The sequence below is a fragment of the Aulonocara sp. 'chitande type north' Nkhata Bay genome, linkage group LG15, assembly GCF_057382095.1.
Source record: "Aulonocara sp. 'chitande type north' Nkhata Bay isolate Kocher_YH1m ecotype deep benthic linkage group LG15, A_spYH_male_GT1.1, whole genome shotgun sequence".
NCBI classification, from domain to species: Eukaryota; Metazoa; Chordata; class Actinopteri; order Cichliformes; family Cichlidae; genus Aulonocara; species Aulonocara sp. 'chitande type north' Nkhata Bay.
The window spans coordinates 13,870,556-13,891,059 of record NC_141358.1 but is presented as its reverse complement, the minus strand read 5'-3'; the positions used below and the strand labels follow the sequence as shown (position 1 = coordinate 13,891,059).

Sequence of the window (20,504 nt, the reverse complement as noted above, 5' to 3'; positions counted from 1 at the left end):
TTCAGTTTCATTCTTATTTCATTGTGTTTTCAGCCATGTGCCATTTGTTCCAGTTCCAAGTGAAATTTTTAAACAGATTACTGAGATAAAATGTCATTGTGTGCTTCTGCTGTGTAAAAGAAAAAAGGTTGCCCAGAAATAAATGCAATCATTAATTCTAGTCAGACCTGGTGAGAATGCCGTCACCACTGTTGCTTACTGTGTGTCTGTTCTTTGGGTGGTACCACAACATTACTAACACTCCATCCTCTACTACTTAATTTAGCATAACATTACCTCAAAAGGTGCCAAAACATTTATTACACATTACCTCACTCAGGATACGATCGCTTCCAATGCATCTTTTGGCAATGACACAATAACTCATTTTTACTGGATCGTGTTAATGAGCCCATATGCCACTACTTGACTAACGCAAAGCTCACCTTTAAGGCTATTCGTCCTGTGAGCACACATAGAAACATTAATCATGTCAGCACTTTATTTTAATTCATTGCTTTGTCTTTTCTTTTCATTTGAAAACACCTTCAGGGGATTGTGGGTTTAAAAAAAAAAGCTGATAAGGAATTTGATTTATGCAAAAAGAAAAGCTTAAAGTCTTATTTACATCTCAACAAGCCACTTTTAATCACAGCCACAGCAAAACAGAACAGAGTTTTCTCAGTTTGTTGCACTGCGATGTGGTAAAATTTAATTTCCTCATGCCAGTCTTAAATTAGCGGAGGAGAAGATTTGCTTCCTGTTGTAAACAGCCATCTCTCATCTCCAGCTCCACTTTGTTGTTCCCCTGTGTGATGTCAAGCTCTGCCTTATGCGTGTGTTTGTTTATGTACTGATTGTATCCCGGGGGAGGAACTTACATGGTAGGTCATGTCTTTCATCACATCCATGTTGCGCCAGGCCAGACTTCCATCTTAAATTACACACACACCCCACGCACTCTGCCATAAATGCATACAGGGGCAGAAGTTATCTACATTATATCCCCAAGATTTCTGCACCCACTTTAGTTTCCTATTTCCTAAAACTGTGACTGTGGTGTATGTGGATTTGCAGCCAACATTTTATGCTTCTCATATATGAACATATTCTCTGTGTCAGAGCTGCGTCAGGACCTAAACTAAATGTAAAACAACCAGCTTTAGTTTTGAATGTTTGCTTGTGATTTTAAAAGACCGAAAAAGGATTTGGATCCTATAAGTAGACTCAAAGCATCATTCAGATGTGATAACGTGCTATAAACCCAGTCATATCCCTATTCAACCACTCGGCATATAAGTGGATTTAAAAGATGAAATCAAGAGAGGACTTTGGTTTAAACTTTTGTGTGTGTGAGCTCCCTGTACTTGAGTCGCTCCTTTGGGAAAATCATTCACAGAAACCATTCTTCTGAAGAGACGTGTAACCTCTCGCTATTCAGCTCGAGAGAAAAGCGACCTTATGCCAGGTCCTTGCTGTCCGCCTAGCCGCCTGCCTCCACCGCAGTAGACAAAACAAGTGGGAGGCAGGATTTGTTTAGACAGAGCTCACCTGGCACACACGCAGACACAGAAACAGTGATCAGGCAAGCCCAAGGGAGGAGTAGAGGCAGCAAAGAGGCGGGGAGGAGAAGCAGTGGTGGTGGAGGTATGATGAGCCTATGGAGAGGGGGAAGGGGCTTGGAGAGGAGAGCATGGGGTTCAGCATGCCACCCATATCCAGGACCATTAAAAAAATCAAAGCAGATTAAGAATTAAGGGACCTTGATTGGCTTTCAAAGAAAGAATGCTCTTTTCTCCTTGTTAAATAAGGCATTTGTTATTTTACAAACTTAAAAGTCGACATCACAGTTAGAGTCCCAGTTAAAAGCCTTAAATGCAAGTCGAATGGATCACACAAGCCAGAAATGACCCTTTAAAATGACCTAAAACACAGTGCTGCGGTGACTTTCTCGCTACCTTGCTCATCTTTGAAAAACATGTGAGGTGAGGTTCGACAGGGGAACAAAGCACAAGATGGATGGCAGGTCCCTCTAACCACACACTGATGGTTACTATAGGATGACCTCAGTTGACCCTTTGGCCCCTCAACAGCCTCACTTCCCTTTGAGTAAGGTTAAATAAGGGATGCCTGGGTGGGGGGTTAAGACATAAAAAGAGAAAGAAAGTGGCTTGACTGTAACTCTTTGGCAACATCATCAGTAAAATCTCATTAACAATGGTAGCGGCTCTAGAACATTCTGCAGTTAAAAGAAGCATACGCTATTGTATGCGAGTGTTTTGCTGGAAATGCTTACAGATAAAGCGAGCAACCGTCAGGCCAAAAGGCACGGCTGCAGCAAAAGCTTTATTCCTGTTATTGTTTTGACCTTTTTCCAAACAGCCTGGCATTCATCACTTTCCTTTAGCATCACAACTACGTGTTGACAGAAATGATAATCTGTCCTACGTCAGCTGGTAATGGCACCGAGACAGAAACACAGAAATAACAGCCAGTAATCATGTGGTCCTCAGGTTCCAGAAAATGGGCACTAAAACGACTGTGGTTAGTATTTGCACAAAGAAAGCGTTTTTGGAAAGAGAGGCTTGGCAGTTAGATGTTACATTACAAGCTGAGTGCTCAGTCCATAGCGTGAACAAAGATGGGGAGACAAGGTTTTACACTGAATTCTGTGAACTTTCAATTTAGATAAAGTAGCTAGGCTGACACCATTGTTAGCCTATAGGCTCTTAAGTGTTGCATGGCTCACTCTGTGCCTCTAATTAGCTGCTCAGATTGCTGTACTGTAATAGAAAATGATTACAGGGCAGGAGAAGAATTAAATAACCCACCAACATAGTTTTTGTTCCTCCATTTCACCAGTGCTCTCAATGGCATTGATGAAATATGAAACTATGGCTACATTTAGTTGTTAACAACAAATTCAAATGCAAATGAAATAAACTTCTACTGCCACAAATGGTCACTTGAAAAGATTCATTAAAAGCAGAGACAGAGGTCCACTGAAGTGAGCAGATTGCTCACCATCATTGGTTCAACCATCTGACTGATAAAGGTCTGATTGACAGATGGTAGATCAAAACTTCTGTCACCCTGCAGGGTGGCAGCACCTGTCAATCAAAAAGGTCTGCACGGTGTCCAAGAACAATCCAGCTAGTCAAGAATGTGAGGCTTGAAGGTTTTCTTTGTCACTGAGGTATTCTGAAAAAAGTCTCTTTCTCATCGTATCCACAGGAAAGACTGGTCAGCATTTCTGTGCGTCTGGGGAGTCAGCAACGATGACTCTACGGGGCAGAGTCTAAAAACTGATCAGAGGTCAGTGGTCTCACTGGGGGCAGAGGAATTACAGGTTTCAGAATCAAGAGGAAGTGAATTTGCACCAAAGTTGAGAGTTCAGCAAATGAACTCCTGCCAGACATGCTTTTCGTTTATGTTTGCATAATTGCGTGTAAGCCTGCAGCAGAACTCGAGATGGAATCAGCTGCTTGTTTGGTTTTTACTTGCTGGCTGATTAACCACCATGTAATCCGTTCAGTCTTATTACTTGTGACAAAATTAACATCCATCACATGTATGTGTGTACATGTTAATTACAGAAATGAAAGCTTGTTAACAGCCTTCACTAGACCAGGGTCTTTCACAGCTAATTAGGCAGCAACATGGACACATGCACACAGAATCATACACGGGGGACGCGTTACATGCATCTGCTCTTTAGCACCTTTCCCCGTAGCGTTAGTCTGCTGATTCCAATCATTAGACCCATTAGAGGCCAATTAACACCATCACAAAGCTCCCTTTCTGTTTTATAGCACCATAAACAAAACCTGCAGACTTGCCTTGGGCCCAGCAGAGCTCAACAGACTAATGCAACACAGAATAATTTAATTCAGTAATATACTACCTTTTAGGAGCAGACACAAAGGCTTACAGCCTCCATCACACTGGCTTATGTATAAATTTTGACTCTTTCCTGAGGTCTAAGCACTGATATTCACTTTCACCTTTGAAGCTGATTGCAGCTTATATGAAGTACAGAAAAGCCATAAAATTTCCTCTGTAGTCGGCTTTTGCTTTATTCTTTGGGTTGTAAATCTATAAAGAAGGGCAGCATCTGGCCTAGACCACAGTTCCCATCCAGTAACACATTAACCATTATTCCATTTATCTCAACTGCATCATCAATGGTGTGTGTGTGTAGCAGGTTTATGCTGTGCTGATAAACCAGCCTCCAGACTAATCCATACAGTCGGATCGGTTTAGTAAAAGAGAACCTGTTTGAAGTGCCTTATGTGGGTCAAACTGTGTCAGAATAGGCCTTAAAGATAAGCATAAGGGTGTTTTCCGCATGTTTAAGTCGTGCCCTATAGTGGGTTTGCGCAAACATTTGAGTGTGCATGCTGCAGCACGCCACAGGCACGGGCCGTCCCGAGAGGAGAATTTGATGCGAAACAGCACTGAAATCAGTTATAGTGGCAGTCGTGCTCAGCAGTTATTCGTGATGTGTTTCATTTCCCAAGGGGGCAAAAATAAACTCTGCACACAACACGCTCAAGTTTCAAATGAGCGCAAGTGCAGTCACGCAGTATAAAAGCAAGTTCTAAGAAAAGAACGTGCCGCTTTGTAAAGTCTAGAAAACAAGATTGTATTTCGTGTGTATTGCAAAACAAATAACAAAATCACAACCTGAAAGGTCTGGAGAGCCCACGGTGAGATCGCAGAGTACGGTCAGACACGTTATTCCCAAGAGGAGCGTAAAACTGACGGCTGAGAGAGTCCCATCTGAGAAGAACATCCTTGAAGCCTCGCGTTTTTAAATTGTCTCCGAATCATTAGAAAGTCCAGCAGCATCAGCAGCAGCGGAAACATCGAGGTTCAGACTGTGAGATGAATTCAGGAGATGTGCGCGTCCATGTCTCTAGCCTTCTCCTCAGCCTCCCACCACACCGCTGTGAGACTGAGACTGGGATTACTCAAGACTGGAGCCGTACACAGCTCTCTGACTACACTTCCAACTGCGTGTTGTGGAGGATGGCCACCACCTGCGGGATCGACGCTCCCCTGCATGGTCTCAAAGAGCCAGAGTTAGCTTAGGAAGTCTTTTTCCTTCTTCTTAAATGTGCAATGTTTGAGTCCTAATTGACAGAGGTGTCTATGTTACTTATGTATATTATATCTATTTTCCACTTTATATCTACTTTCGTCTACTTTCGTAATCTGACAGCTACAACGACCAATCTGATAAAATACGATTTAAAACAGAGTAATAACAGACTATAGCGACAGCCTATAGGTTATACCTGTAACAAGAAGCTCCAACATAATGAGAAAGACCATACAAATGCTACATACTTCTGACTTAATTATTATTATTTTTAACCACTGCTCTTCTATATAAAATAATTGAGGTGGGATTTTTATCAGTACGGTGTGCCCTGTGCCATGCTATTTTGGACACATTTTGCTATTGCTAAAGTTTTACTTAAGCAAAAACTGAAATAGCTAGAAAGCTAACTGTCAGCACGTGAAGCACTTAGCGCCTTAATAATGTCGTCACCATCTCAGCACATATTATTATTATTATTATTATTATTATTATTATTATTATTATTATTATTATTATTATTATTGCACGTCAGGACCAACCGATATCAAATGAAGGAAGAGTTTCACCATCTTGTGGGCAACTTGCCGCATTACAGCTTGGAGAATTCGCGTTTCAAGTACGTTTGACCCACACGGCTTCCGTACAGTCTCACACGCGACAACAGAAGGTCAATCATGGCAGCCTGCACTAAAAGGCTGGACAGATTTATAATCTCACTGAGGTTACTGCGAAACTTGCAGCTCCAAAATGAGCGTAAGTAAATGGATTTACTTTTTTTAAATCTTCTGTATTATTATATAACTGTGTATTTTCCTGACATGTCGTTGGACGCGCCGTACTTGTGTCCACTCTGAGCTAACGGAGCTAACGCTAGAAACAACCTCTCCAAAAAAAATAACATGCGTAACCCTTATGTTTACAACTAACTGATGAGAAACAAGACGGTCTTAGTTTCTTCTCGATTTCAGGGTTTCTGTCTACATCTCCGTGTCTTCGTGTTGCTGGGAATGACAGCGAATCGCCGAAATTCGTCCCTCCATCGAAACCTGTCATTGTAGACAAGACACAGACTGTGGCATCTCTCCGAAAGTATGAGGCTCATTTGCAGAGCAGACACCGCAAAATTTCAGTGACATTGTGTAAAGTGTGTATGAGGGCGTAAATAAGACTTTTTTTTGTAACATGTCCCCCCCTGCTCCTCTTTCCTTAGGTTCTTGAGCCCAGAGTTTATCCCTCCTAGACAGAGAACAGATCCTTTAAAGTTTTCTATTGAGAGGAAAGACATGATTCGCAGAAGAAAAGTGCTCAACATTCCTGAATTTTATGTTGGTAAGAACCTAAACTGTCAGGTGTAGTACCACTGCATGTTGAGACATTTGAATATTTTGACCTGAATGTAGAGATTTATAACAGTTTTGTTGGTTTCAGGGAGTATTCTAGCTGTGATTATGGCTGATCCAAATGCCAGTGGGAAAAGCAACCGCTTCGTTGGCATCTGCATCCAGAGAGGAGGAAAAGGGCTGGGAGCCACATTTGTCCTGAGGAACATCATTAATAACCAAGGTGAGGTTTGTTTGTTTTGTAAGAAATGTCTTCTGAATGCAGAGGATCAGGGGTACTGCATGAGGAAATTAGGAGCAGCAGAGAAATATGTGAGCATGGTCCAGGACATGCACAAGGACAGGAAGACAGCAGCGTTCTGGGATTATATCACGGATTGTTGAGAGATGAGATTAGGCAGGAATCTCTGTGAACTGTGTTGTTCGCAGACGGCATTATGATTTGTAGTAAGAGTAAGGAGCAGGTGGAAGAGAAGAGGAATGAAAATCTGTAGAATCAAGACAAAATACGCATGTGAATGAGAGGGAGACTGGTGGAAAGGTGAGGTAGAGAGATAGTGAGGATAGATGAGTTTAGATACCTAGGGTCAAACAGCCAAACAAGAAGAAGAGAGTGCAAACAGGGTGGATATGAGTTCCTTTTTAGTCTCACTTTTTAGCAGTGAGACTTAAAAGGAAGCTTTACAAGATAGATATTGAGACCTGCTGTGATTTGAGATACTAATAAAAAGTTAAGAGGATGAGCTGAAGATGTTAAGGGTTTTATTTGGAGTGCCTAGGATGGTTTTTGCTTTATTCTTTGGGTTGTAAATCTATAAAAAAGGTGTTGCAGATCACCAGCCAGGTGATCAGGGATAACCCATGTTTTAATAATGTACGCCTGTGTTTTTGACCTAGGTGTGGAGATCTGCTATGAGCTGTACAACCCTCGTATTCAGACGATTGAGGTGCTGAAGCTGGAGAAAAGACTAGACGATAATCTGATGTACCTGAGAGACGCTCTGCCCGAGTACAGCACTGTGGACCCTGAAATGAAGCCGGTGCCTTTCTCACCTACTGGAGAGGTGCCTGTCAACAAGGTGAGAGAACTTAAAGGTGAACTGAAACAACTGGATCAAGTTGGGCTTCTCCAAAGCAAACTCATCTAATACACTCAAATGTTTTTTTTAAATATTTTTGATGAACCTTTATTTATTATTACTGATATTACTACAGGTCTTATTTGTAGCAGTGCTGAAATAAATAGGCCAAATGTGTGGGATTTGATAAGTGTTGAGCCCAGTCCAGTTCAGTCTATTTATTTAACAGACCTAAGATGCAAGAATAAAACTGCAGCATTTTGAACCAAAAACAATTACTTGTTTTTATCTGTCCTCCAGATCAAGGTAAGGATGCGTCCAAAGCCATGGTCTAAACGCTGGGAACGGCCTAAGTTCAACATCCAGGGCATCCGCTTCGACCTCTCCCTGACCCCAGAACAGATGGAGCATGCCCAGAAGTGGGCACAGCCATGGCTGGAGTATGACATGCTAAAAGAGTACGACACATCCAAACTGGAGGAGCAAATCATCAAAGAAGTCCAGCAGGAGATGAGCAAGTGAAACAAACAACTTTTTTTCTTATTACCATCAGTGCAGACTTTTCAAAATTGGAAGATGAGGCGGTCATGGATGTGGAGCAAATCAAGTCTTATTCCAAGTGGTTTACAACAGCCACACCTCTTTATGTAACAAGAAGTGAAAATGGATATTGATGTTCTATTTGTAAAAGCATTGTCTTCTTCATGTCTGCGTATCAGTCTGCTGAGGAGTTCTTCCAGTGTCACTAATTTTAGCTGTGACATTCACAGTATGCGATGAAGTATCGTCTGTAATAAAGCTAATTAATCCTGCAAAGCATTACAACTGAATTTCATTGCCTTGTTATGGTCTGTGTTCTTTATTTGGAGTTGTGACACCAGGTGGCGGTGTTTCTCTACTCAAGTCGCCTCCCGTAGCAGTTACATAACTCCCGCACTGTTTTGAGGAGAAACCACTGCCGTGCTAAATAAACAAATAATGTTTTATTTAAACTAATGATGACAGGACCATTCCAAACAAGCAGGTTAACTGAGATGTTTTTTTTTTGGGTCGATTTTTCCATCCGTTCATGTTCTAAGGGGTTTATGGGCTAAACCTGGCAGCCGTAACTCAGAACCTTGGTATTGAAGGAGCACACACACCAAAGACACCCGGTAGTGTTTTACTGTTGTGGATGGAAAATTGTGGTGTTGAGATGGTATGTTAGAGCGTCAGTTGGGTAGTATAAAAACTCTTGGACTCCTTATGTTATGTCTGCTCACTGTGAGTGTGTGTGTGCGCGTGTGTGTGTGTGTGTCTGTGTGTATAAACATGCTCAATGAGTCCCTGCACTCTAATTTCTCCATATTACAGGATGAGATGTGGAGAAAATGGTCTCTAATACAGGAGTAGCAGATGTTTGCTGAGCTCATTATGGACCACACAGATTCCCTGTGTGGAGATAGAGCGGAATAAAGGGAGTGAGGACTCGTGTTACATTTAGGGTCATGGAGTGGAAGAAAGCCTTTAACTGTGATATACAGCAATTCACAGTGTATCTGCTAAAGTTAATGGTTTGTAATTGTTTTAGTCGAATTGCCAAATCTTCTGCACCTGTTGAACAAATAGGTTTCCACATCGGTGCAGTGTTATACACACTGTGTTTACTCCGGCTAATTTATTCTCTGCCTAATTAGATGTGACCTGCAGCAAAGAAAGCCAACTCCATGTGCTTCTGTATACAGTTGACTGAGAGCCTGTCCTGCGTGTCGTCATTATGCTACCTACTGAACCTGCAGGCCCTTTCACCTTTTTCGGTATTTCTCTTTGAGGCTGAAGTTCCCATGTGGAGGCGGCAACAGAAATGTTTACGTTGCAGCATATTACCGAGTCTTTAGGAGCATTCCACGGCGACACCACTGAACTGGTAAACCACAAAGTTACACAGTCCGTGTTACTGCTGTAGGGAAACGTTGCCGGTGTGCGTATGTGTGTGTGATTTAAACTGTATGTGCCTCCCCTGCCCTCAGGTTGACTGCTGCACCTGGAGTGCAGTTGAAGCCCTTTGGCTGGGAAAGAAGATCAAACACCAGGTTTTTTTCTGTCTCTGTGTCTTGCTCACACACACAGACACATACAGTAACTTGCAGACAGGCTATCATACCAGCCCTCCCTAACAGACAGACGCTCTAAACAGTGCCAACTGTAAATGTCTGGGGCAACCTGTCTGTCAATCCTCATGCTGAAACTAGATACACTCCATTCACGGTTGCTGTGAAATCGAGGTGTGGCATAAGGGTTTGTGGAGACATAACCTCACCCCCTCAATAACATCCAACTGCAAAGGATGGAGGCCTGATGATAGTTACAGTGCCACACACCACACTATAGGAATGCAGGGAGGGACATGCTCTTCTAATCTGTCTTCCTCCCTTTCCCTGGTACTCCCATGACCTTCATCTCTTTTTCTCTCTAAGGTGGGATAGCTCTTGAAAAGCAGGCAGGTTGATGAATTGGAGAGGATGTGAGGGTGTGCAGCAACTCCCACAGATTGAGATTTTGAGGTAATGTCTTCCACTGGGCCAATATAGCACAGTCTCACTCTACTGGATCAGAGTGCTGATCTCTTAACATCTCTGTCATCGTGTGATTTCTTATTCTCCTGTCTGCAGGCCTGGGGAAATTAGTTTCAGTCTCTCTATCTCTGTCAGCGTGTGTGAACTGTGTTTGAGCTGTCTGTGTGTATGACAAGTGCAATGGGATACTGGGCCACCCATAGGCCCCAGGTAAATTACACCCTCTCACTGTGTGCATGTGTGCTTACACATGTGTGTATGTGCTCCTTGGGGCCACCCATAGTCCTAGGTAAATTACACACTTGAGTTTCACCATATGTTTCCAGTGAAACGACACAACCGTCTGCTCCTCTCCGACTGTCCCACGGGACACACATGTGCTCTTGCTGCCATCACTCTCTTTGTTATGCACACACACACACACACACACAGACAATCTGACAGTGTGACAGCTGTTAGGAAACATTACATTGCAAGCAGCTGATAGCTGAAGTTGAACAGGCACATATCAAAGTCTTTTTAATAGTGTGATCCTGTGTGGAGTGGATCTGGCAGTGCTACTGGGGTCAAGGGTTCACTTCCAGTTGGGGCCAAGTATCTCATCCCACAAGTGTTTGGATAAAAGCGTCCATCAAATGGAACGTGTTGGACAGTAGTTTTAGGATTATTCATTTAATGCCAGGAGAAGGATGATGATACAGCGCAGGAGGAGAATGGAATCAGAAATTTCAGTGGCCAATCAGTTTCATCGGAACTACTTGTCAGATGGCAAATATATAAAAATTTCTCATCTCGGGGGATTACGTTTTTCTTTTTGACTGGATCCCACTAATACAAATATTGTCTGTGCTGGCAATGACTGATTAAGTATTAACAATGCATTTAGGCATGTAAACATGTTGAGGTTCAAACTGAGTATGAGTAGTTCAAACAGAATGGGAAAGAAAGGAAATTCAAAGTAAACTTTGATTGTGGTGTATTGTGATCTCCTGGGATTTTCCCACACAATTATCTCTAGGGTTTACAGAGGATGGTCTGAAACAGAAAATATCCCGTGAGCAACAGTTCTCAGGGCATAAATGCATCACTGATGCCAGAGGTCACAGGAAAATGGCTGGACTGCTTCAAACTGATAGGAAGGCAACAGTAACTAAAATAACTACTCATTCCAACTAGGGCATGAAGAAAAGCTTCAAGTGCACAACACGTTGAGCCTTGAAGCAGATGGGCTAAAGCATCCGAAGACCAAAGCATCAGAAATTGGATTTGCCTAAGAACAGGAAACTAAAAAGGCTGCAGTTCACACAGGATCACCAAAACTGGACAATAGAAGGTTGGAAAAACATATGAGCAGGTACTCTTGGTGAAACGGTGCGGGGGATATTTGGGCTCCTAGTGAGCTTTGTTACTAGGCCACATCCTACTCGAGTGTTGTTGTTGACCATGTCCATCCTTTTAGTTTACCCATCATCTGATGGCTGCTTCTAACAGGGTAACTTGCTCAAATCATCTCAAAGTGGTTTCTTGAATATAGTCAACAGATATGAATCCAATAGAGCAGCTTTGAGATTTTGTTGGACTGGAAGATTCCTGAAGCCATCAAATCTGCTGCAACTGTGTGATGCTATCACGTCAACATAAACCAAGATCCCTGAGGAATGTTTCCAGCAGCTTGTTGAATCTGTGACACAAAGAATTACGGCAGCTCAGAAGGCAGAAAGGGTCCAACGTGCTGCTAAAAAGATCTATCTAACAAAGTGGCTGCTGAAAATACTTTATTGAGGACCACTCTGCAAATGTCAATAGTTACACTCCCAACATCTAGCTATTTTTTATACTTAGTATGTGCTTAAGGTTTTTCCGGGAAAAAAATTAAGGACATACGTGAACACATCTCAAGATTTCTTCAAAAGGATCATATTGTCCTGGAATGCTAGTGACGGCTTGAAGTCGTGATTAATAATGAGAGTCACAAGAAACGTACTATTGGTTCATTCCGGGCCACAACAGTAAAACTGAGGAAAGTTTTCCAGCTTCACACCGCAGACTAAAGTCCCCCTCAGTCATATGAGGAACACCGTGGCCAGAACTGAGCTGAAAATAACACTTAAACCTTTTGTTTGGAGACAGCCCCAGATATCAAATAATCACACATTTCTTTAAAAACACTAATAATTTTTGGCATGACTCGAAATATTTTGAAGGCATGATAAGTCAGGAAAATAAAGCGGGGAGTATAACTTGTACTTCATTGATTTTATGTCCTGAGGATAGAAACATAAAGATGAAAGGGAAAACAACTCAAACAGCAGCATGAACAATACATGCTTCACAGCCATTCACTCACTTATGAATTGACATATGATATTTTTGCCAACCTGAACAGCATTCCTGTCTATGCACGCAGGACGCAGCTGTCTTGAGTTTGACCTTGGTTGGTTGTGTGCCCTTTTCAGCAATATCTTGAGTGTTTTCTGCTTTTAGGATGTCACTGTCAACATGCAGTCCGAGGAAGGAGCGCCCAAGGCTCTTTGGTGCATTCTTTACATTTTGTTGGTATTACTGTTTGTTCTTGCCAAAGCTAGCTTGTACTCACTTGTGGTTTATTGCTGGGGACGCGAACCAGGTCATAACAGAATAATATTCCTCATGACGAGTTTTCTTCCTCTCTGGTCATGATAACCCTGCCCTTGTACTTTTTTAAAACAGTCATGAGCGCTGACTCAAAGCGTGCTTCTGCTTTGAAGTGAGGAAAAATTACTGGGGCGGAAATATTAGCAGTTTGACTTCCTTCCCTCTGGGAGGCGCCCTTTGTCTTCTTGCTACACCTGTATGCAGCTCTCAGTTCGGTCCCCCTGCACAGCTGGTCTTCTTCTCTCCTGAGCTGTAATTGCAGCTCTGTCCTGGGAAAAAGAGGGAGGAAATCCCAGAGCTTTTGCTTCGCAACAATGACAATAAAAAGAGGTGAGGAAAAGAGGAAGAAAGCATTTCAGCTGAGATAAAAGAGGGAGGGAGGCTTAGGAGGAAAAAGGGAGGTGGAGGAGTGCTGGATCAGGAGTGCAGGGAGAGGTGGAGGTAGAGATGAAGGAAGAAGGAGTTAGGAGGTGGTGGAGGGATGGCGTTGGTGATGGTAGTAAAGTCTTGAGTTTATTAACCTCATTTAGTTTAAAGGGGGCCGAGAGCAAGGGGAAGGGGAGAAATGGTGTGTTCATACTGTGAACGCAAGGCTGGCGTTTACTAATGAGGGCTGAGAGTGTACACACACACACCAACACAGTCTTACTTTACTTAGCTCATTCCCTTGCTCATGCCTGATTCACCTTGATCTAACGCCAAGTATGCAGGCAGAACACAGATTCACAGGACTGGGTAGCAGTCAGATCCGTTTTTTTCACTCATATCTAGCAGCAGCTGAAAGGCTGTTGATATAAATAGAGAGAGAGAGCTGCCGAGGCACATAATCACCGATTCCCAGACGCACCACACTGCTTTAGATTATGACATTCTGGACCTTATAATTTCTCATGCATTGCCAATGTATTATACATGAAAACACAGACTAAAAGACAGACACGGAGTCTTTCTTTCTTCAGCATCCCTTTAATGCTGGTCTTTTGTATGTGGGAGGGAACCAAAGGATTTAGAACAAAACCCAGCCAAGCTCTACACTGCGAGGCCCTGGGTCAATAAGGTTAACAAACAAATAAGTGATTTATATAAGGTCTTGTGAGGTAACATGGCTAACCCTGTTTGCTAAGGTTAAAGCAGACTCAAGACAAATGTTCTCAACAACAAAGTTCTAAAAAGCTCTAAAAAAAAAGGAATTTTTCCCATTGAATAAAACAAATGTATAAGTGTGCAATAAAAGTTAAGATCTAACTGCATTTTTACAGACTTTACACTAAGAAAAAGTCGACTTTAGGTGTAGGAGCGTGTATTTGGCAGCTCAATGTATAAAGAGCCTTCTGCTGTTAAGTTTTGTACATATGTCATCATGCACAGTGGAGCTCAAGCATGCATATGAAATAATCGTGTTACAGCCATTGCAATTAGCACTGTTATAATCTTTCTTCGTGAAGCAATGCTTTGTCCTCACTACCATGATACACGTGTATGACATTGCTGATTTGCAATAAGTATGCAATCGCAGCAGCCACAGGCACCGATAAAGGAACTGATAAGCATAGACGCGTACGACTCTGATGCTTTGGAAAACTTGGAACCGGTGTTCAAGAGGCATCGAAGTTTTCGATTTCCCTCCCTTTCAGTGACAGGATTTCATATATCAAAATCAATCTTATATCGCTGATACCACCGATATAAAACTAGAGCAGTTAGTGTTTGTGTACGTTGATGTTCGCGGATCAAAGGGCTGTTTTAACACTATTGTGGAAAGTTGTACATTTAGTTTGAGGCAAGAAGACAGACCCCAACCCATTCATCCATTATGCACGGCGAGCACTAATGGACACAAAGAATGCACACTTAAGATGCTTGCTGAAGATGAATGAATGAAGATGCACTCTGAACTATTGACAAATGGCGTGAAACATACACACACCACCAACACACACACAGAATTCACCGCAAAGATGGATGATGGCACAGGGAAGATGCTCCCCGAACTGAACTGTAGCTGACAAATGAGCTGACACCTCAGTGCATGTACTGACCCCCTGCTATGGCTGACGATGGGTGGGTTATTTTGTGATTTGACAAGGGGTTAAGAGACCATTTCTTCACCTTCATTCTTCTGCTGATTGTTATAGCCAGAGATAAACTATGCACCCCCTTTTTAATCACTATTCAGTCATTTTCTTTAGGCGATGTCAGGTCAGTTTTATCAATCAATCACAAATTTGCATACATAAAACACAATTTATGTATGTAGAGTCTGATTCTAGTGTTTCGATTGGTGTTTTTGCAGTAAAAAACATGCCGTAAGTAAATATATATTAAATACATCAAAGGTCTCCATGCTCTTCATCTCTGCTCATGATAAAAAACATAACACTGTGAAGCAATATTTGCATTTTTTTTAATTCAACTATTTGGAGAACTGAATGAGTGGTTAAATGTCAACTCTGTGAGCGAAAACCAAATACTCTTTGATCTGATACAGTAAACCCTCTACCATCTGGATCTTTGAGCAGGTAAAGTAAAACTAATTAGCAAATATTTGACCCGATAACAAAAAAATCCTCTAGAAAAGAGCAGATTCCACAGTCTCGAGGCCTCGTTTGAACTGGCAACCCCAAACCCATCAGTCGGGCACTCAAAGTTTGATCTTAAAGAGCTGTGACCGGCCATTCAAGGCAGCTTTGAACCGTTTGTCTGCGTGTCAATACACTGCCCATTCACCATGTTTCACACACACGCTATCATTAAACTTTTGACCCTGCCGCGTCTGTCACTCCTTGACAAAACTCTGTTCTTTGAGCTCTGTGACTACTGTTTAAGCAGCGGACAGCTCTGTCACATTAGGTTTACTTATCTCGTCTTTATTGTTTGCTTGTCATTATCTCTCTTTTTAGGCCACACACCTAAGGGTGCAGGTCAGCTGTTGTACGTTGTGATTGTATGATAAATCCTAAAATTCATGGTAAAGACTTTGATTGTTGTGTAGCGTCCCTGCAAAAGTCTCAAGAAGTCCCACATTTCTTTATAGTTTACTAGGAAAATGGGTAATAGAATGATAAATACATTGTTTAGTCCATATTTGAGAATCTTTTAAACAATAACAATAACAAAGAAGTATGAAAATAAAATAAGTGGGGTATTTTATTGAAGCGTGTACAAAAATTTATCGAAATACCGTATATAAAGCAGTCTTCTAACAAGCTTGAAAGTCAATATTTGTTATGACTGCCTTATTTTCTTCAGCTGAGCATGGCTACATTTCTTGTAATTTCTTCAAGTAGTCTTCAGGAATACTTCTGCATGTTTCTTGAAGGAGATTTAAAGCTCTTTTTTGGATGTAGACTGACTTGTTCTGTTTTTTGTTGAGATGATCCTACAGTGCTTTAATAATGCTGAGATCTGAATGCTGGGGAGGCCAGTCCATGACTCATAGTGTATTTTTCTATCCAGGTATGTTTTACTCACTCTATAATCACTCTATAAGATCTGTGGCTGCTGATTTTCAGTCCAGTTCTTGTGTAATTTAGCATACCTGGATCTTTTTCCCTGTTTGCCTTCCTTAAGAATCACTTTGTGACAGCCACCATTTCTGATGATAATTGGGTGAACAGCATTATTAAGGTCCTGTGTCAGATGTTCTTTTTTTGTCCTCCACTTGTTAACGTTTCCTCAGATATTTTAAGGGCACACAATACCGAGATATGACATGTTTTTGGCTAACAGGTCTGTCAAACTCTTATCTTTGAGATTTTTCACAGATTCAACTAAAAAAATGCGAACAAAGTATGTGTTTTTGTCAGGCTGCTACAAAGCTACAGATACAATTTTAGATAAAATTTTTCTAGACATACCAATGGTTCATTCCAATGAAGTTGGTGTCTTTTAAGCTTGAATGGCTCAGGTCAGTGTTTAGTAGCTTAATAAAGAAACTTAACAAACTAAAAAAACAAAAAAACATTTCTTGGAAATGGTCAGGAACAAGGGCTGGACTGAAAATGAGTGAAAAACCATTCATTGTCCATAGAAAAACTTCTATGACCTGCAGATTGCCCGGAAAACCGTAGCTAAAGACCACTTAAAAATTATTTTAAAAAGTCTGGCTCCTTGGAAGCAAAATGTGAAGAAACAAGGGATGACTCAAGCTTTTGTTGTGAGCAACCATGTCAAAATTATGCTCCATTAACCTGTAATATCCCACAGTAACAAATGACTGAGAGCTGCTTCACAGCTCATTGCCAAGCAATAATGTAAGACAGTTTAGTTGTTTTATTGCTTAACCTTCAATGTAACAACCCACCTTATATAATTGTAGGCAGTGAAATATCATATACTCTGAGAAAGTCACACCTGTGGGGGGCTTGACATTGTATGTTGGGTGTGGAATGGCTATTTCCGTGGTTTTGCTACAGCTTAGCCAGCTGATCACTCTGATAACAATGTAGTATCCATTACTCGATGCTCAATCCAGCCACCCAGACAAGTAACCTGGAGGTCACGGCCTCTCAGCCATTCAGCCACTATCCCAAGCCAACCGCTGGCCAATACCACTCAATACCCCAGGTCCAGTTTCCCCATCTGTATCAACCCCCATCCCTCTGATCTCCACCACGGTCCCAATAGTAATGTCTGGATGGGGGTCTGTTGGCGCCTAACCAGCAGCAGATGTGGCTCCGCACAGAACACCGGCCCTCATTAACTTCAATGGATTTCCTAATGCGACAGCTACCATATTTCATTTACCGCGCACACAGACCCCAGCGGACCTGACGGAGCTAACTGATACTTCCATTCTCCTGCATTGCAGAGTGGTCGTAGGGGTTTAGGGACTGGGGGGAGAATGGTACACTGAGAGTCAGGCGGTGAGGAGATGGGGAGTGTGAGGGGAGGGAAGAGTAAGGGATGTCAGGAACCAGAGCAGAAGACGTGACCCCTCTTACTGAGAGGAAATCAATTAATTCAAGCTTTTTGCAGAGCTGTGCCTGAGAGGAGTGGCTGCAGCCAACTCAGCAATCTGAGGCAGACGTTAAATTTAACAGTAAGAGCTTGCAACACCTGCATTAAATCAAAAAGAGAGGAAGGGATAAAATAGGAGTGTCATTGTTGGTGCGGAAGAGAGAAGGAAAAGGATAGCGGAAGAGATTAAATGCGCAAAACATGGATGCTAGGGGAGACTTATGCGGAGCGAGAGACAGAATGAGGGAATTTATGGTCCTGGGTCTCATTGTTCCTGTACACGTGAGAGTGCACAGCTGGGGGAAAAGAGGGAAATGGGGTACAGATGTACTGTATCCAACACAGAGCTCTGAACTTCAATAGATACATTATGATGTGCTCCCCTGCTGCACTCCTTTTCCAAACATCAAAACCTCCTACCTTTCTCACCCTTGTAGCTACTGCTCCTCCCTCCCCCTTCCTCCTCCCAGCACACACACCCGATTACCCCTTTTTAATACACCAATATCCGCTGCTTTTTTTTCTTTCTCTCTGGCAGTAGGTTGTATTAATTTCACTTTCATTTTATTCTCCTTATTTAACAGACGCAGCGGGTATCGCCAAGCTGTGGCCTCCTTTGAACTACTTGTTTTAAAAGCTACCTAAACGCGCATACAGATGTAAGCTGTAGCAATGTCCAGCCTTAATGACATGGGTATATTATCATGCCCCAGACGACAGTTCATCACAGCTGTTCACACTTTCCCCCACCTCTTACTTCCACATTCCTTTAACACGCGCATACAAATCATTATGAGAGAACATATGGAAGTAGAAGAAGGAAGCATGGGAGGGTGGGAGAGAACCATGCCCCCTGAATCTTCAGGATTTACCCTCTTTCAGGATTCCCGGGGAGCTGGCTGAACTAATGCGGAGCAGGGGTATCAGTGGAGGCTCTGAAAGTGGGACTGGCCATGACCCTCTTCTCCTTTAACTAAAGAGCGAGACAGGGAGGGAGAGAGTGAGAGCAAGCTTCCCTAAGGAGCGGAGAGAGCTGAGACGCTTGATAATTCCCGGTGCTTTCCCGGTGCCTATAGAGGAAGGGGGCCCCTCTGGATTTGTCAGTTGTGGCTGCAGCTGTCTCCGGGCAAAATGGACCACAGTGGACTTGACATTTGATCTCTCTTCTCTCTCATTCTCTGTGCCTTTTTCTTGTCCCTTTATCTCGCTCTCTTGCACTAACTCTCCGTCTTGCACTATCATTCCTTTCACTGTCTTCACTTTCTGTCTGTGTCTCTCTGTTTCTTTCTTGTTTTCCCAAGAGTGTTTCCACACAGAGTTGGAACAATTAATTTAAAATGTACATTTTTTTAATCCCATACTTGCTTTTTGGTTCTCTTATTCTTTGTCACCCAAAACCCAGAAGAAGAAGTTGTTGAAAAAAGATCTGCAGAAACAAAAAATAATCTGGAAATACTGTTACAGTCGTATTAAGACGCCCCGCTTTTCGTCACCTCCTGTCAATTAAGTCAGTATGAAGCGAATTAGTCACTTTTCTATGGTTCAGGGATTTGAACTGGGACAGGTGTTTTCACAGAAACAATGTACATTAGACTCTTTCCTTTGTCTTGACCCAGGAAATAGTCTAATGCACCCTATGGGTTAAACTGAAATTTGACTAATGGAAGAGTAATGAGACCAGAATGTCGTTGATCAGTCTAGTCTCCGCTTATCTACACCGTCTTCACAGCTGTTCTCACAGTAATGAGTACATCTGACGTCATTACTTTGATCACTATCACCATAACCTTCATAGTTTTTCAGAGCTTCCTTATTGTTCTTATTATTATTGTCTTGTGTATATGTATAAAAATGTTGCTTGTTGTTGTATATAAAAAGTCAAGTTGTAAAGGCAATTATTCCATTAGATTACAAGCATTTTTTCTTAAACTATGACAGACAACATATCAGCTTCCTTAATTTCTCAACTTCCTTCCACAGCATAGTTATGGCGAGTCTGCTGTATTCAACAATTTAACAACGACCCTGAAGATGAACACTCGAGGGATGTCATAAATTGCTGCAGGACACTCGGTCACTGTGGCCCGTTCCGACGTTCACATTGTTCTTGGTCAAACAAACAGTGGAAATGACATCATTTGCAACAATCAAAGTGTGATATAAAATCGGATACAGCCATTACAACTATAATAAATTATACAAATCATGTAGTGTAGCTTGCTGCTAATATTTTTTATAAAATGTGTCAGTATTTGCAATATCTGAAAACAGTCATGAAAAAGAAACGATTTACCTCCTGGATGGCTTGATCAGAATTTTGCATCATTGAGGTTGAATCATTGCCCTCTCTTCTTTAAAAGATTACCTAAGTCTATTGATTTTTGTGGGTATTCATGTGTGTACGGCTCTCTTAAGAGAGATAAATTTCAGCTGAGTTTAGTTGTCAGACAGATGGCTTCACATTTGACTCTTTGGGTATGCAGAGGAGTTCGCGGTGACTACAAGGTTCCCGGGTCATTTGGCTGTAAAACAAACCCAAATCATCACCCCACCACCACCGTGCTTGACATTTTTCATGAGGTGTTTGGTTTTCTCCAAATGAAGTACTGTGAATTATGGGCTTTCATCTGTTCAAAGAACATTGGGCCAGATGGCTTGTCAGATGAAACTTTGCAAATTCTACTTTGTGTGTTTACTGAGAAGAGGCTTTCGCCTGGTAACCTTTACAAAAAAAAGTCATAGATGCCATAGTTTTAAAAATAAACTAATTTTACCATAATAAACTTTGACATTTAACTTACTAAATGATTCCAGTAAAGTCTGAGATGTGTTTTAGAGTTTCTTTGTGCAC

The 20,504-nt window shown here is 41.9% G+C and overlaps 2 protein-coding genes across 2 annotated transcripts in view; one reads left to right on the top strand and one right to left on the bottom strand.

Moving 5' to 3' along the window:
• Positions 1-5,081, bottom strand: part of eva1aa (eva-1 homolog A, regulator of programmed cell death a) — a 76,836-nt gene extending 71,755 nt beyond the window's left edge. The window contains exon 1 of the mRNA XM_086264352.1: positions 4,666-5,081. Coding sequence (XP_086120478.1) covers positions 4,666-4,774 — 109 coding nt within the window. The 5' untranslated portion in view covers positions 4,775-5,081. The remainder of the gene's footprint in view (positions 1-4,665) is intronic.
• A 611-nt stretch (positions 5,082-5,692) lies between these two features.
• On the top strand, positions 5,693-8,347 carry mrpl19 (mitochondrial ribosomal protein L19). Its single transcript, XM_086264353.1, has 6 exons — positions 5,693-5,839; positions 6,055-6,175; positions 6,297-6,415; positions 6,515-6,649; positions 7,324-7,505; positions 7,806-8,347. The coding sequence occupies exons 1-6, from the start codon at positions 5,761-5,763 to the stop codon at positions 8,025-8,027; spliced, it is 858 nt and encodes a 285-aa protein (XP_086120479.1). The 5' UTR covers positions 5,693-5,760; the 3' UTR covers positions 8,028-8,347.
• The last annotated feature ends 12,157 nt before the right edge of the window (positions 8,348-20,504 follow it).

Bases quoted from the DNA above. Each gene is read 5' to 3' on its own strand.
- mrpl19 (XM_086264353.1), top strand. From the start codon at position 5,761: ATGGCAGCCTGCACTAAAAGGCTGGACAGATTTATAATCTCACTGAGG. The intron at 6,176-6,296 runs GTATGAGGCTCA...CTCTTTCCTTAG, and splicing joins ACTGTGGCATCTCTCCGAAA to GTTCTTGAGCCCAGAGTTTA. The intron at 7,506-7,805 runs GTGAGAGAACTT...TCTGTCCTCCAG, and splicing joins GAGAGGTGCCTGTCAACAAG to ATCAAGGTAAGGATGCGTCC.